Genomic DNA, 16362 nt, shown 5'->3' with positions numbered 1-16362 from the left:
GAGACTCGAACTCAATGCGCAGCTGATCCTTCATTTGCTCATATACGTCCACACAGTCGTTGCGAACAGTCTGGCGCCGAATGACTTTAAAGGTGGGCTGCATCGAGTCCATCCACTCTTCAAAGTAAGGATCGTCAAACTTCCTGAATGCAACCTCGGCGTGGATGCAATATTTGATCATGAGCTGACGACTTCTCTGAGGATCGAAAACAAACCCCACATCTGATGGTTTTTTCTTAATTGTTGCAAGAAACCTATTTCTGGACTCATCATCGATTTTGGGGCATGACTCACCAATGTGGTTTCTAAGGCTGCTCGTCCCAGACTTGCATGCTAATTTCATGGAACAATACTTACACACAGCCTTCTGGACATTGTCCACCTCTACCAAATCTGGCTCATAGTATTCCCAGACTTTAGCACGCCTACTATGTGGTGTTTGCAACAACTCATCAGCTGATTCACCAATACCTGAGCTGTCTGACACATTCCCAGACATGGTTCAAGCCTTTTTATCACACCAATCAAACACCTCCTGTCCTGCCTTCCTTCTGTCCCAAATCACAACACCTTCAAAGTATGAAAGGCTTGGTATGAAGAGAAGAAGAATGATGAAACCTGCATGTGACAAACATAATAAAAGGTTGAGAACAATATGACCCCTCAATTAAGAATAGTATGTAAGAACTTAAACCTTCATGTGACATCAGCTTGCACTCATAAACGGAATGATTTATATGGATATAAGTAAATATAGGCAAATCATCCAGAAGCTAGATAATTATAGTTCACCAAATCATCCATGCTATTCTGGAACAACTAAGAATACTTCACATTCTATTCTGAAGCAACTAAGAACAGTTCACATGCTATTCTGATACAACTAATAAAACATCACGTTTCCCTCTGTTCTTGAAGAAACAATCAATATGTTAGGAGTAGATTAATAGAACAAAAGTAGGCCTGGTTTCTCAAAGAACTCTGTTCTGAGAACACCTTAGAAGGATTGTACAGTTTATTTACCCACAAATATTGCAATGGTCTTCTTGAACTGCTAATGTAAAATAACGGAGGAGGTGAGCAGTGTCATAACCACTTTATTAAAAACAAAGGAGGTGAGCAATGACAAAAGCAGAGATGCACAGCAGCACATGATTCATGTCCAAGATGATAAATTTCACACAAAATTCCCCAAATCTCACACAATAGGTAACAGGCATCGATCAAATATTTCAGAATCCAACCAACTTTTGCAGCCGTATCTTGAGTCACCGGCGGCGGCGTCTTGAGTTACCTACAGCCTGCAGAGACGAGTAAGGTTCAGAGAGAGAGAGAGAGAGAGAGAGAGAAGGATGCACTGACCTGCCGAGCTCCAGCCAGCGGCAACTGCAGCGGCAGCCGGCGAGCCCTAACCGCAGCGGTGAGCGGCGGCCAAGCTCAGCCAAGGCCCAAGGGAGGGGAAGGCGGCGACCATGCTCCAGCCGACGGCAACGACAGCGGCAGCAGAAGATCCCTCGATTTGGTCCGCGGCGGCAGTGGAAGATCCCTCGATTTGGTCGGCGGCGGCAGTGGAAGATCCTACGAGTGGCGGGCGGCGGCCATCGCTCAGTACAGAGGCGCTCCTCACCTAGATCACGATTTGGTCTATCGATTTGGTTTCAGACTATGGGTCGAGACGGTTTGGAACCGTTCGGTTCGTGTCCAGACCAAACCAACTCAGTCCAACAATTGTTAAGGCCCAGACCAAACTAAATTGATTTAGGGGTTTGGCCCATTTCATCCAATCCAAAGGCAACCCAGTACAAAAACTGACTGAAACTATGGATTCAGCCCAGACCGTTCCCAGGTTTATCTTCACCCGTGCCGCACGCGCGCATGCAGCCGCCAACGCGCCCATGCCCAGTCCTCCCCGACGAGATCATCCAGGATGAGATCTTGGCGCGGCTCCCGGCCAAGTCGGCGCTCCGGTGCCGCTGCCTCTCCCGCGCCTGGGCCGCTGCGCTCTCCTCGGACGACTTCGCCGACAGCCACCACTCCATCCATGGCGGGCGCCCCAAGATCCTGCGCCTGCAGGATTACCCCTACGACCACGACCAAGAGGCGAAGCTGCACGGCGTGGGCCGCGACGGCCGCGCGTCGCCGACCATCGGCATCCCCATCGCCATCACGACCGGCTGCTTCCCGCGCTTCATCACGGCGTCCTGGGATCCTCCCCCGCCCGCGGAATCATGCCCCACGCACCCCTTCCTCGTCACGGTGCAGTGCCGCGGCCTCGTCCTCCTCGAGCTGATCCCCACGGGGATCCACGTCCTGTGCAACCCGTCCACTGGCCAGAAGAGGGCCCTCCCGGAGGGCCGGACCACGGGCTGCCGGCGCCCCGGAGACGAGGCTCACAGGTACGCCAGCCTAGGGCTCGGCTACGACGAGCGCGTCAGGAGGCACAAGGTCGTGCGCGTCTACTACTACGGCGAACCCGACGGCGGGGGCCGCCCCACGTCTGTCGGGTGCGAGGTCTACGTGGTGAACAGCGCCGCCGCTGAGTCGTGGCGCACGGTTCGTTCCAGGCCTGTGGATTGTTGGTTGGAACCCTACACACCGAGCGCCTTTGCGCAAGGGTACGTGTACTGGTTAGCCCACCGCAAACACGATTCACCCCGCACGCTTGAAGAGATGATGATCGTTTCATTCTCCGTCTCTGACGAGACCTTTGCGACTGTGCCGGCGCCACCGTCAGGCATGGACAGTGAGGCTCTGAATAAGCGGTTTTGTCTGGCGGAGCTCGCCGGGGATCTATGTTTTTTTCCCGGGGGACGATATCACGGCCATTATCATCGGTACGATGTTTGGATACTACGTGGATGTGGGTCAAGCGCCGTGTGGGATTTATACTGTCGAATCGACGAATGCACTGCGTCACCAGAGGTCAATTGTTTCATGAGAGGTCGATACGACAATTACAACCACGTCAAGGTCATCCCACTAGCCATTATCGGCAATGGTCGCCACATCCTCCTAACGCAAGACGACTGTCCAGAAGATATATGGGTATATGTCCCATCCACCGGGGACATTGAGATGCTACTCGACTTGAAGAGCGGGGACACCGACAATTGGAAGAATATATTCTTGCAGATTGCAGTGTACGAGGAAAGCGTCGCCTGTCTCGGAAGACAGCCTTGCAGGGACATCATCTTGACCTCCTCACCATCTACGCAGGCCTTGTCACTGGTGCTACGGTTGTTGCCGAAGTGCACGCTTGGAATGCTTATGTGTGTTTGCCGAAGCTGGCGCACCTTGGTCGCTGCGGACATCTACCATGCTAGACCGGCCCTCGAACTTAGGGGGGTTTAGGGGGTGTTTGGTTCAGGGACTTTTTAGTCCCAGAGACTAAAAAAAGTCCCTAAAAAGTCCCTAGAAACCAAACGGAAGGGATTTTTTTCTACAGGGACTAGAAAAAGACTCTATTGGAGAGTCTTTTTTGACTAGTCCCTAGGGCTAGAAAAAATCCTAGGGCTTCTGAAACAAACACTCCCTTAGAAGAATGCATCTTATAGAAGGGCATTTATTTTAGATGATTACTGACTGCCTCTTAAATTTTTTTTGGGTTTATTAATTCTCAGTCGACTAATAAGTGAGTATAATCGATCTCATGTTGAGATCACATGCAAAGTTTTTTTTTCTAAGCTCCAAAAACAACATTGTGATTTTTACCTTAGATGATTTCTTATAACACAGTGTTTTTTTAGACGTGTATGAGCAAATTTGTAGAATTTTTTGACGGTAAACTAAGCGCTAGCCATTCCTTTTTTTTCTTTGACACGTGATTCACATGCTTAAAAAAGTTACAAGTTTAGTGTAACAAAGAAAAATGCAGAAATGGAATGTAATTTGCTCTTGAAAGCTATAGTTTCGTAACTATAGTCCTCTCAGCTCTTGAAAATACTGCTGCATATATATATGGGGGCAGTAGGGGGAATTCTGTGTAGCAAAACGGGACTATGTATATAGTGTTGACAAGATGGCCCAATTACTTGTCAACTGTATGCCCTCTGAACATACGCCGGATCCTTAGCCGTAACTACTGGCCTGCTACTAGTAAGTTTAAACTAGATTAGTTAACTAATTAGCCTCTGTCTTCCATGAGATGAGTGGGCAATTTAAGGAAATGCCACACTTTTCCTGGTACTTTGCTCCTATAGCACACCTTTCATTTTATTGGATTAAATACCACACTTTACATTGATAGCTAGATAAAACACCACAGAATGGATTTTTTCCTTTGTTTCCACGTCCAGACCCACTCTTCATATTTTATAAGACGGATTTGCCCTCCGAGTCGTTTCCATCGTTTCCTGTTCGATCGAACTTTTCCTGGTTTTATGAAACGATGAATCCACATGAGATAAATATAGATAAAGCAGTGTGCCGCCGCCTCGTCATGCCCCCTCCGGTCCTCCTGAATGCTGCTGCCTCGCCATGCGTCCTCCCCGGCGAGCCGCCGCCTCGCCGTGCCTCCTCCCCGGCGAGCCGCCCGTTCCTATGCATGAAGCAGCGCCGTCCGCCGCGCTCCAGCCCCTCCGTCTTGCGAGAGAAGAGAGGCGCCGGCTCTTGAAGTGCCCCTGCAGCGCGCCCCCCGTCCAGGTGTAGTTGTACAAGCCTGCTAACTGTTGATGGCTGTACTAGCTGTCTGTTGGTCGCTGTACATGCATGTTTGCTGGAGCTGCTCGTTGCTCAAATTATTAGCATTTTAGCATATGGCTCAACTCAAAAACTACTGGCACAGACTAACATTGTACGTGTTGATGGTTTAGATGTAGGAACTGTTACAAGAGGATATGTAATCAAACTTCAGATTGAATGGATGTAACACGTTTTGATGTTTAGTTTAGTGTATATGGGAGAGGAGTGGCAAGCTGTTGGCGGTGGCAGAACGTACGTGCATGGGAGGGGAAGAAGCAGTATGAATCACAGCGAGGCGGCGACGCGCCAGGAAGGAGGAACGGCGATGTAGTGTTCTGGGATATGAGACACGTTGAGGCGGCGGCTCGCCGGGGAGGATGCACGGCGGGGGCGGCACCGGGAGGAGGCAGCGCGGTGCTTCTAGTCAGTTGCGTGATCGTGGAAACGGCCTGAAGGTAAATCCGTCCTGCACAAATTTGTTGTGGGTCTGGGCGTGGAAAAAAAAGGGAAAAATCAATTTGTGGTATTTTGTCCAACTATCAATCAAAGATATGCTATTTACTCCAATAAAAAAAAAGGTGTGGTATAGGAGCAAAGTGCCAGGAAAACTGTGGCATTTTCTCAAATTGCTCAGCAGTCCCCTTTCGAAAAAACGCACCGACCTTAATTGCCAGAGCCAGGAAACTGCCGCGGCCACAGCCGGAGCGGCGTGGACGCCCCCTCCTCCTCCACCTCCGGGAAGAAGCCCCCGAACAGCGTCGCCGGCTGCTGCATCGGCACAATGAGCTCCGCCACCACCGCCGACGCCTCCACGGCAGCACGTTGCCGCCCCTCATCGCTCATCTGACAAAGAGTATAGACGCATTCAGGAAGCCACACTCGTAGCAGCAGGTAAGTAGTCAAGCAGCGAAGCAAATTACTCCTACCATGTGGCGCAGGAAGCTGTTCTGGTCCTCCAGGATGTGCACCTGCATCACACACACATAGATGGAGGCATATATGCACGATCATTCACAATTGCTTGTCTGCATCTTAAATCATTCCGGTTTCCCTACGATCACAGCTACTTACCCTGTGGTCTTGTATCTCGTCCAACTGCTGCTCCAGCAGTTTGTCCTGCACACAACAAAGCCATGTAACCTCTCAAACACTGACTGTGACTGACAGTGATAAACTGACATGCGAGTCGAAGTGAATATTGTGCAGGGCGTGGTGTGTATGTATGTAACTATGCATACCTTGGTCTCACGGATTTTACCCAGTGCACGCTCTACCTGCTGCTCCAGATCGCCGAGCCCCGCGGTTGCGGCGGATGGCAGGGCGTCTCCGGCGGATGGCGGATGTGCCAATGAGACTTCGCGGGGGATGGTTGGAATTTGCTAGTGGGCTTTTAGCCCAAAGCCCAACTAAAATTCTGAAATTCTTTTGGCCCATTCATGCACACATGTGAGTGGAGTGAGTGAGGCTACCGTTTAGTCCCACCTTTTTTTGACGCGTCAACGGCGGGCTTACACCGGCCTGAACATATATTAACAGCATCAAGCGGTTACAAAGAGTAGCAAGAGTTACATGGGTAGTCGGGGGTGAGAGAAGTAAGGAAAGGGTGGAAATTACAGTTTGCCTACAATCTCGCGGCAAGATGAAACAACATAGTGGCCCAGTCACGTATCAGATTTTGTTTCTGAACGTTTGTACATCTGTTGGACCAGAGAATCAGGTCGTCAGCTGCCGCCCTGGCGATGCAGTGGAGGCCCTGAGTGTCATTACGGAACACTTTGGCATTGCGTCTTTTCCAAATGTTCCGGAGCAGCGCCAATATCACAGTGGAACGAACTTTGTCATGAATTGAAGCTTGCCAGATGTGGAGGAGGCTGCAAGGTCTCACATCTTGGAGGTTGCCAAGATAGCCCAATTACTTGTCAACTGTATGCCCTCTGAACATACGCCGGATCCTTAGCCGTAACTACTGGCCTGCTACTAGTAAGTTTAAACTAGATTAGTTAACTAATTAGCCTCTGTCTTCCATGAGATGAGTGCATCATCTCTCCTTCTTGTTCTGCAAAACACCAGAACAATGTTCGACTACACTAGTCAGGATGCAGATTGATCACCGGTAGATTAACAATCACAAGCAGTCCCCTTTAGAAAAAACGCACCGATCTTAATTGCCACAGCCAGGAAACTGCCGCGGCCACAGCCGGAGCGACGTGGATGGCCCCTCCTCCTCCACCTCCGGGAAGAAGCCCCCGAACAGCGTCGCCGGCTGCATCGGCGCCATGAGCTCCGCCACCACCGCCGACGCCTCCACGGCAGCACGTCGCCGCCCCTCCTCGCTCATCTGACAAACAGTGGAGACGCATGCAGAAGGTCAGGTCAGTATAGGAGCAATAGCAGGCAGGCACGCAGGACGCAGCGATGCAAATCACTCCTACCATACCATGTGGCGAAGGAAGCTGTTCTGGTCCTCCAAGATGTGCACCTACATCACACACACACACACACACAGACGGAGGCATATATGCACGATCATTCACAATTTTCTTGTCTGCATCTTAAATCATTCCGGTTCCCCTACGATTACAGCTGCTTACCCTGTGGTATGATTCGTCCAGCTGCTGCTCCAACAGTTTATCCTGCACACAAAGAAGCCATGTGGCCAGTCACTCAGACACTGACAGTGAAATGTGGAGTGAATTTTGTACAATGCAGGGCGTGGTGTGTATGCGTACCTTCATCACACGGACTTTACCCAGTGCATACTCTACCTGCTGCTCCAGATCGCCGAGCACCGTGGTTGCGGCGGATGGCAGGTCGTCTCCGGTCTGCCTCCTCACGCTGGCCTCGAGGCGGTCACGCTCACGCCTCAACCTTGTGATTTCGGCCAACAGCTCCTGTGTGCAAGAGTCACATAAACCAATCAGAATGCAATCATGCAGTTAACTCTCAGTGCACAAATGTACGTATGTATGTAGCTAGTACAGCAAGATGTGTTTGTTCGCTAACCTGATGGCGGTCATCATCATGATTTATCCCCTCGAACTTGCCTTTGGTGATGATCTGGTAGCGTTGCATCAGCTCGCTCCAGCTTAACAAATGACAAGTGAGTGAGTCGTCAGCACTATATACCCAAAAATGCTACACTTACGGTCAGCTTGCCTTAGGGCATGTACAATGGTACTATCTTAGGAGTGCCATGTAGGATAAATGATGAGGTGGAGGAGAGAGAACTCATAAGAAAAGGCTTGTCTTCTCTTATTTAAGATAAGACAAGAGATGATATCTTAGCACAATATGTGTCACCACGTTTTTAGGAATAACTAGTTATGAAGATAAGACTAAGAAATGACCCATTGTAGACATCTTTTTTTGTCATCTCTTAATTACATGCAAGACTTAAGATAAGACTATTTTATCAACCATTGTACATGCCCTAATTTCACGTACGGACTCCCTCCCCACCAGTCTCTGGCTCTCTGCGCCCCCTCATTTTCACCGTGGGGTCGTTCTCATCCCAACTTCCACAGAAATAGTGACACATCATCCCGTAAGAGCAGCCCCGTATGAATTGCCCGTAAGTGTAGCATCGTTGCTATATACCGGTACTATTGTACAGAGGATAGGATATATATATAGACAAGTACAAATTTATGCACCATGTGGAAGTTTCAGTCACTGGGTGTTGTTTAGGATATGCTGCGATTACGAATGCAATATAAGATGTTTTGGCAAGGTGTTTTTAACTTTAAAAGTCAGTGCTTGCATAAGAACCAACCAATCGATGGCTAATTAATTACTTGTGACTGATCGGCCACAAGTAAAATTTTGGGCGTTTATGCTGAGGTGCGTACAGTACGTAGTATCTGAATCTGAACATGAATGCTAATCTGAAGATGCCCCACGATTGAAATCAGAGCTAAACTAAAAGTGCATATCATCTGACTGACTAACTTGAGCATGTAAGTTGGTTCTCATCTTGTATTTCACACAAATCAATTGCGCACCGCAAGATCGGTTGCCACTTGCAAGGAATGTATATTCAGCAATTGGTAAGTTCATCCAAACATAATGCAGAAAAAAAATTCGATTGCCCGGAAGGCACCTAGCTAGCCAGGGCATTGTAGGGCAGGATATCCGAATTCAGTGCGCAACTGGAATGACGGGAGATTGGGAGAAGAAGATCGAGGAAGGAAGGAAGGGACGGACCTGGTGTGGGGGCTGCAGTAGTCCATCTGCCTGCCGGCGCGGTCGAAGACGAGGACGCCGACGTCCGCCTCCCAGAGCGCGGCGAGCTCCTGCGCCTCCGTCAGCAGCCCGCCGCTGCGCTCGCCGAAGGTGGCCCGCCACGAGACGTCGTCGTCGGCCATCCCGCGCCCCTTCTCTTCTGCTGGAACCGAGACAGAGCAAGAAGAGACTCGCATTCGCATTCGCATTCGCGGCAGAAGGAGAAGCATTGCAGCTGTAGACAGGTTTGATTGATTGTTACCTCGTGGTTGATCGGACGCGGTTGCTTTCCTCTTCTTCTTGAGTTCTTGTTGGGGATTCTTCCAGGCCAAGTCTGAAACTGTAGTAATTCTGAAAGAAACAAGCGGCAGAGGACGCAGCGCAGCAGGGGGAGTGGAAGTGGAGCACCAAGGTGTCTAGGTAGGTAGCGGCTTCGTACTGAAGACCTGACACGCAGCGCAATTGCCGGGAAGCTTCGTCCGCGGCTACAGGAGTGGGGTGGGGTGGTAGCTTTGACCACTCTGCTCCGGTGCTACAATGCGGCAGCGCGCGAGCGCCCTCAGCAGTCATGGTGTGCGTAGCGTACCAATGGCTGTATCGGCAGCGTATCCCGCCGGCGTGTGTGACTGTAGCAGCAGCAGCACTCGAGGTGCTGTGCTGTGACCGACCGGAAAGCGAGCGGTGCGGAACAAAAGCGGCCTTCGCGGCGGCTTCGTGCGTTGCCGATCTGGGCGCCTCCTCCGGTCGCCGTGCCTCTTTCCGGGCGGTGGAATATTGCCGTTTCCGGCCTAAAGCGGAAGAAGTCGTGAACCGGCCAGGCCTTGACCGACACCGCGGCGACAGTTTTGTTGGCGCGTCACCAGCGCACTACACCCACAGGGTATACGTCGCGCCACCGGAAATCGGCGAGCGCGCGGCCCCTCGTAGCTTGGACCAATGACTCGGGCAACAGCGCATGCTGCACAGGCCATGGCTGTGGCGCATGATGCTGCCTGAAGTGCCCGGAAACGGAACCCGCCTATGTGTATGAGGAAGAAGACACACCGGCCGGCCGGGATCGGAGGACGTGGCAGGTAAGGTAGTACGCGCTTTTGCCTCAACCATGCCATCTCTTCTGCTGCATCTACCCACCATGCAGCTACTCTACTCAGCTGCCCAAAGCCACGACGCGTCTCTCTCTCTCTCTCTCTCTCTCTCTCTCTCTCTCTCTCTCTCTCTCTCTCTCTCTCTCTCTCTCATTACTGCCTCACGCATCCTTCCTCTTTTTTTTCTGCATGCACAGCGAAATCAAATCAAAACATGGCCAATAAAAAGATAAAAAAATAAGTACCGAACGTCAACGTTATTCATAACAAGTTTAGTGACGCGAGAATGGCAAGCTAGTTGGCAAGCACGGCAATTTTCTGTCAAAAATAAACCGAAACGAAAGTTGCCATCGTTGGGTTGGTTGGTTTTGGCGATAGAAGCGGTGTTTCCTTCCGAGGCCTATGATATTGATGCCTTTCCTACTTATTATAGATTGCTTCAACATGCCGATGCCTTTGTTACTTATTATAGATTGCTTCAACATGCTGCTTTGGCTACATGCTTCCTAAATGTCTCTGTTGCCATCGCCGAACTTGAGACAAAAAACACCCCCCGCCTCCCCCACCCACCTCTCTTGCGACGCGCCCCGTGTGCGTGTCACGTAATCCCTTGCTCCGTCGCTAGTGCTCTTGCCTCCCTCTCGTCCACTTCTTTTGATCTTCTCCTCACCATCGCTAGAGGGTGTCTGTTGGGCGAAGCCCATGCAACGCCGGAGGGGCCTCATCCTATTTCCCCTTGTCGAGATCGCAGCAGCACGGATCGACAACTCATGGGGGCGCATGATCCGAAGGTGGCAAATGGATTCGGTGGTTGATTGGCTCGGAGGTAGCAGTGCGGCCTTGTAGTCGCGGTGGCGGGGTTATGTCGAGGCCGCACAATTTGATTCCGTCAGACTAATGGGGGCGCGGCTGCGATGCCTGGTGATCGTCCACGCAAGCAACGCTTGGAATGGTGGCGGCGGCCACTGTTGATTTCTTTGTCACTTTCTGTTTGTAACGGTGGTTGTAACGCTTGGTTGGTGGTTTATATATAAAGTGTTGCGAAATTCTTTTTTGTAAATGTCTCCATTACCTCTTGGGCCGGGTGTAATTTGTATTACTCCCTTCATTCTAAAATATAGTGCGCCCATGTTTTCCGTGGTCCAACTTTGACCATAATATTAACCAATGAGACAGACTGCGGCGGGAGAAAAAATTATATAATTGAGAACTTCTTTTGAATACGAATTCACTGGTATAACTTTTGTTCCTGCTGCAGTCGGTCTTGTTGGTTAAACTTATGGTCAAAATTGAAGCACGGGAATGGAGGGAGAACTATATTTTGGAACGGAGGGAGTACTTGATATTATTCATCGCTTTGTGTTAAAAATAGAGTGTGGCTAAATTGCAATCGACTGAGACTCAACCCAGCTTAGTCAAGTGAACATATAAAAAGAAGAAAGAAAGAAAAAATTACACGGATCTTCATATAAGATCTCACAAGTTAAGTGTCAGTCGACTGAGATTTAGCAATCTCATTAAAAATATGCAATAATAGTAAGTGGAAGAAGAAAATTAAACACTTGGCTTGGTGGGTTGCTTGGCTAGTCCAAATGCTCATCTATGGCGCTCAACGATCACACTTTAATTAATGGCATACTATATACAATTACTCCAAGCATGCAAAGTCTCTAAATATATTCTATAGGAAGGTACTACTAGAAATTAGCCTGATTAATTCTACCATGAGCGCCACGTAACGTAGGATCAATAGGACACTAGCTTAATTAGCTAACTAGGCAGTTGCAGTGTTGCTGGGCGCTTCCTAATGGCTTCTCCTCTCCGGCCGATGTGGGCGAGGCTCTTCCTCTTCGCCGCCGTGCCGTAGAAGCTGTCTCTCGCGGTGGTAGCTCTTGCACACGAAGAACACCACCACCTGCGCCACCAGCCCTGCCATCAGCGCCGCCCATAGCGCCACCGCCATCACCACACCCGCGGCCACCCGGAGCCAGACGCCGAGGCCCATCCTGTCGTCCACCACGAGCGCCCCGAAAGCCAGCTGCACGGCGACGACGCAGCCGTCGAGCGTCGAGAAGACTGCGGCAGCGGCCCAGGTCTTGCCGGCGAGGAGCTCGTCGCTCATGTGCATGGCTTGGAAGAAGCCCCCGACGTCCTCCAGCACCAGCATCACGCAGGCGACGCGCCACCACACCGCGCCGATGTACACCGCCCCGGCGAGGTACGCGGCTCCGCCCAGCAGCAGCAGCGCCGCCCGCGGAAGCTGAAGCTGCACGCCGCTCTCCTCGCCCGGAGCAACGTCGAGGAGGCGGCCGTGCGCGAGCCAGGCGGCGGGGGCGCCGAAGAATGCGGTGTAGCCGAGGAGGAGGAGGAAGACGCGGGGCCAGGAGGCCAGGAGGCGGCAGGCGACCTTGGGGCCCGTCCGGACGAGGCGCGCGGCGCTGCGGGAGTCGCCTCGGAAGACGGACACGAGGAACGTGGCCACGAACCTGGGCACGGTGCGGAGGTCGCGCGCGATGGAGCGGGCGTCGCGGTCGTCGGTGACGCCGTAGCGCGGGGCGACGGAGAAGACGCAGCAGGCGGCGTCGAAGAGCCACTGGACGACGATGTCGACGAGGAAAGCGGCCTCTACGAGGAAGAAGGGCGCCCAGTTCGCGACGAGACGGCGGAGGCCGCCGCCAGCGTCGGCGGAGGCGAGGGCGTCAGAGAAGAGGGCGCGGGACATGGGGACGTGGGCGAGCAAGGAGAGAGCGAGCATGGTCACCTCGCCGGACAAGATGGCGAAGCCCGGGGGACGGGATCGGGCGACGCGGAGGGTCTCGCGGCAGATGCCGGCAAGCCCAAGAGCGCCGAGAGCGACGAACTCTGGGTTCCGCTCCATGGACAAGCCGTTGCTTGTTGCTGAGGAAAAGAAGGGGGGAAAGGAATGGACAGTGGTAAGGGGATATACTCCCTCCATTCTAAAATATATTGTGCTCGCGTTTTCCGAGGTCGAATTTTGACCATAAATTTAACGTACGAGACCGACTGTGGCGGGAGAAAAAATTACATAATTGAAAATTTCTTTCGAATACGAATTCACTGATACAATTTTTGCTCCCGCCGCAATCGGTCTTGATAGTTAAATTTACAGTTAAAGTTGAAGCACGAGGATAGAGAAAGCACTATATTGTGGAATTGAGGGAGTACTAGTCAGAGTTGGGCGGCACAGACCATGGTGAACATGGCGCTCTTGATCTCTCGCGCAGCGCAGAGCATGGTGATTGGTGACGCGGCTAATTGAGGTGCGTGTGGCATTCACAAGCCACGTTTCATCAGCTTGTGGTGTAATCCTAGCTCAGGACGAATGCGAGCCTGGCTTTAGGTTGGCAGGCACACGATCCTTTTCATGATCCAAATGTGAAAATTATGGGATGGCTGAATATTGTTTTGTGTTGTTGTTGTATTGATATTGATCTGACCTCCTCGTGGGAATATATACAGAGTATAACATGGATCGAGACTTAAAGTATAAGACAAGTTGTAATATACTTTAAACTAATTCTAAGTGGATTATCGTACCTGAGTGCAGTGTTTTGGTGCCCGGCTCATCTTCACCTGGTCAGAAATAAATTGATGCGTGAGTTTGCTCCAATTTCAACTCATTTGGACATCTGAGCAGCTCTTAGCAAAAAGACAAATTGGGTCAGAACAGTGCGTGAACAATAAACTTTTTTACAGACTCTGAATTTATCTTTTTTGCCAAAAGCTCCTCAAATGTCCAAATGAGCTGAAAATTGGAGCGGACCTTACACATCAATTTATCTACCACACAAGAACAAATTGGAAATTTTCTATTATTTGTTTTGATATTTTTCGTCAGCGCAGGTGCAGCCGAGCCTGGTCTCAGAAGTGGACTATTGTATCTCTATCTCTTTATTATCTCTATCCTCATCACGTTTATATTTCTACATTTCCCCTCCGTGACGAACTAACCTATGGTTGAATGGTTAGTGGGACAGTGGTATCCCCAACCCACCAGGGGTTCAAGTCGTGGTGCTCACATTATTCTTGGGTTTATTCCAGGATTTCCAGCGATGTACTTTCAGTGGGAGCAGACGTTTCCGTCGACGACGAGTCGCCTATGGTGACTTCGTAATTCTCAAGATGATATGCCGGTTCAATCTCTCAATGGTGCTCATAGGGATAGTGTGTGCCTTCATAAGGATGGGTGTATGCGCGTATATATGACCGTTTGTGTATGTACTGTGTGAAAGAAAAGAGGTGAAGCGTATGCCTCCTGGCAGGGACGTGTGCGTGTTAAATAGCAAGACAAGATTACATCGGTTGGCAGGTTGTTGTGTTAGCTTGACCCCTCATCCAAGACTATACAAGATAAGGATCTCTAATCTCCAACAACCTGCCCAAGTTACAACACACGCACACAAGTTACACGCCGTGACATATGTCACGTTACAACTACAACCATATCATTTAACATCCTCCCTCAATCTAAACGTGTCAAGGTTGAGATTGTTCTTGAAGGCTTGTAGTTGTGGAATCTGTAACGGTTTTGTAAAACCATCCGCCACTTGGTCTCCTGTTGGAATGAATCTGATCTCCAACAATTTCCTAGCAACCCTCTCTCTGACAAAGTGAAAATCAATCTCTATGTGTTTAGTCCTTGCATGAAACACTGGATTAGCTGAGAGATACGTTGCCCCAAGATTATCACACCATAGGCAAGAAGTGCTTGTTCTTCTTACTCCTAGCTCATCTAATAGAGTTTCCATCCACATTACCTCAGCTGTTGCATTTGCCAGAGATTTATATTCTGCTTCAGTACTAGAGCGAGAGACTGTTGCTTGTTTCTTTGCATTCCAGGATATGAAGTTAGAACCAAAGAAAACAGCAAATCCACCTGTAGACCTTCTGTCATCAGGACACCCTGCCCAATCTGCATCAGAAAAGGCACTAACAGTTGTTGAGGGTGATTTACATATTTTCAGTCCTGTACCTGCACTTCCTTGAACATATCTCAATATCCTTTTTACTGCTGTCCAATGAAGTGAAGTAGGGGAGTGCAGAAATTGACAGACCTTGTTAACAGAGAAGGATATATCAGGTCTTGTCAAAGTTAAATATTGTAGTGCACCCACCACACTCCTATATTTAGTCCCTTCCTCTGGACTCAACAACTCTCCTTCATGCAATGATAATTTTTCTGTTGTAGATAAAGGTGTACTGGAGGGTTTATAGTCTCTCATACCTACACGCTCGAGTATATCCTTGGCATATTTTTCCTGAGTCAGCAATATACCATCATGTACCTATTTTACTTCTATGCCAAGGAAATAATGTAATTCTCCCAAGTCCTTGAGAGCAAAGTCATTCTTCAAGTTTCTGAGTAAAGCTGAGGTGGCTTGTGGAGAGGAGCTAGCAACAATTATATCATCTACATATATAAGCATATAAATGATTGTTGGAAATATGCCCTAGAGGCAATAATAAAATGATTATTATATTTCCTTGTTCATGATAATTGTCTATTATTCATGCTATAATTGTATTATCCGGAAATCGTAATACATGTGTGAATACATAGACCACAATGTGTCCCTAGTGAGCCTCTAGTTGACTAGCTCGTTGATCAACAGATAGTCATGGTTTCCTGGCTATGGACATGGGGATGTCATTGATAACGGGATCACATCATTAGGAGAATGATGTGATGGACAAGACCCAAACCTAAGCATAGCACAAAGATCGTGTAGTTCGTTTGCTATAGCTTTTCTGGATGTCAAGTATCATTTCCTTAGACCATGAGATTGTGCAACTCCCGGATACCGTAGGAGTGCCTTGGGTGTGCCAAACGTCACAACATAACTGGGTGTCTATAAAGGTACATTACAGGTATCTCCTAAAGTGTCTGTTGGGTTGGCATGAATCGAGACTGGGATTTGTCACTCCGTATGACGGAGAGGTATCTCTGGGCCCACTCGGTAATGCATCATCATAATGAGCTCAATGTGATCAAGTGGTTGATCACGGGATCATGCATTACGGTACGAGTAAAGTGACTTGCCGGTAACGAGACTGAACAAGGTATTGGGATACCGACGATCGAGCCTCGGGCAAGTAACTTACCGATTGACAAAGGGAATTGAGTACGGGATTGATTAGGTCCTCGACATCGTGGTTCATCCGATGAGATCATCGAGGAGCATGTGGGAGCCAACATGGGTATCCAGATCCCGCTATTGGTTATTGACCAGAGAGTCGTCTCGATCATGTCTGCTTGTCTCCCGAACCCGTAGGGTCTACACACTTAAGGTTCGGTGACGCTAGGGTTGTATAGATATGAGTTTGTAGTAATCCGAAAGTTGTTCGGAGTCCCGGA

General features: G+C 49.7%; 4 protein-coding genes across 7 annotated transcripts; 1 reads left to right on the top strand and 3 right to left on the bottom strand.

Moving 5' to 3' along the window:
• The first annotated feature begins 1875 nt into the window (after positions 1-1875).
• Positions 1876-4612, top strand: LOC147961294 (F-box protein At1g30790-like). The gene is made up of 2 exons (XM_087533748.1): positions 1876-3160; positions 4413-4612. The coding sequence occupies exons 1-2, from the start codon at positions 1876-1878 to the stop codon at positions 4610-4612; spliced, it is 1485 nt and encodes a 494-aa protein (XP_087389874.1).
• A 731-nt stretch (positions 4613-5343) lies between these two features.
• LOC147961293 (MADS-box transcription factor 29-like) lies at positions 5344-6462 on the bottom strand. Its single transcript, XM_087533747.1, has 5 exons — positions 6448-6462; positions 5919-6059; positions 5752-5796; positions 5607-5648; positions 5344-5523 (listed from the first exon to the last, which is right to left on the bottom strand). Exons 1-5 carry the CDS (start codon positions 6460-6462, stop codon positions 5344-5346), a joined length of 423 nt encoding a protein of 140 aa, XP_087389873.1.
• Positions 6182-9519, bottom strand: LOC125525212 (MADS-box transcription factor 29-like). Of its 4 annotated transcripts, none has more exons than XM_087534835.1 (8): positions 9164-9519; positions 8884-9064; positions 7684-7765; positions 7410-7571; positions 7272-7313; positions 7118-7159; positions 6837-7018; positions 6187-6736 (listed from the first exon to the last, which is right to left on the bottom strand). In XM_087534835.1, the coding sequence occupies exons 2-7, from the start codon at positions 9042-9044 to the stop codon at positions 6842-6844; spliced, it is 666 nt and encodes a 221-aa protein (XP_087390961.1). In that variant the 5' UTR covers positions 9045-9064; positions 9164-9519; the 3' UTR covers positions 6187-6736; positions 6837-6841. The 4 variants fall into 4 exon arrangements, with proteins under 4 accessions (XP_087390960.1, XP_048546178.2, XP_087390961.1 ...); XM_087534836.1 differs by having other exon boundaries at positions 8884-9061; positions 9164-9518; XM_087534834.1 differs by lacking the exon at positions 9164-9519 and having other exon boundaries at positions 6182-6762; positions 8884-9131.
• Positions 9520-11503: 1984 nt separating this feature from the next.
• LOC147961292 (uncharacterized) lies at positions 11504-13418 on the bottom strand. The gene has a single exon (XM_087536029.1). It carries the CDS (start codon positions 12940-12942, stop codon positions 11791-11793), a length of 1152 nt encoding a protein of 383 aa, XP_087392155.1. The 5' UTR covers positions 12943-13418; the 3' UTR covers positions 11504-11790.
• Between the last annotated feature and the right edge of the window lie 2944 nt (positions 13419-16362).

The sequence above is a fragment of the Triticum urartu genome, chromosome 7A, assembly GCF_056163025.1.
Source record: "Triticum urartu cultivar PI428250 chromosome 7A, HENAU_Tu73, whole genome shotgun sequence".
NCBI classification, from domain to species: Eukaryota; Viridiplantae; Streptophyta; class Magnoliopsida; order Poales; family Poaceae; genus Triticum; species Triticum urartu.
Note: the sequence above shows the minus strand (reverse complement) of the source record. Positions and strands in the feature narration are given on the sequence as shown.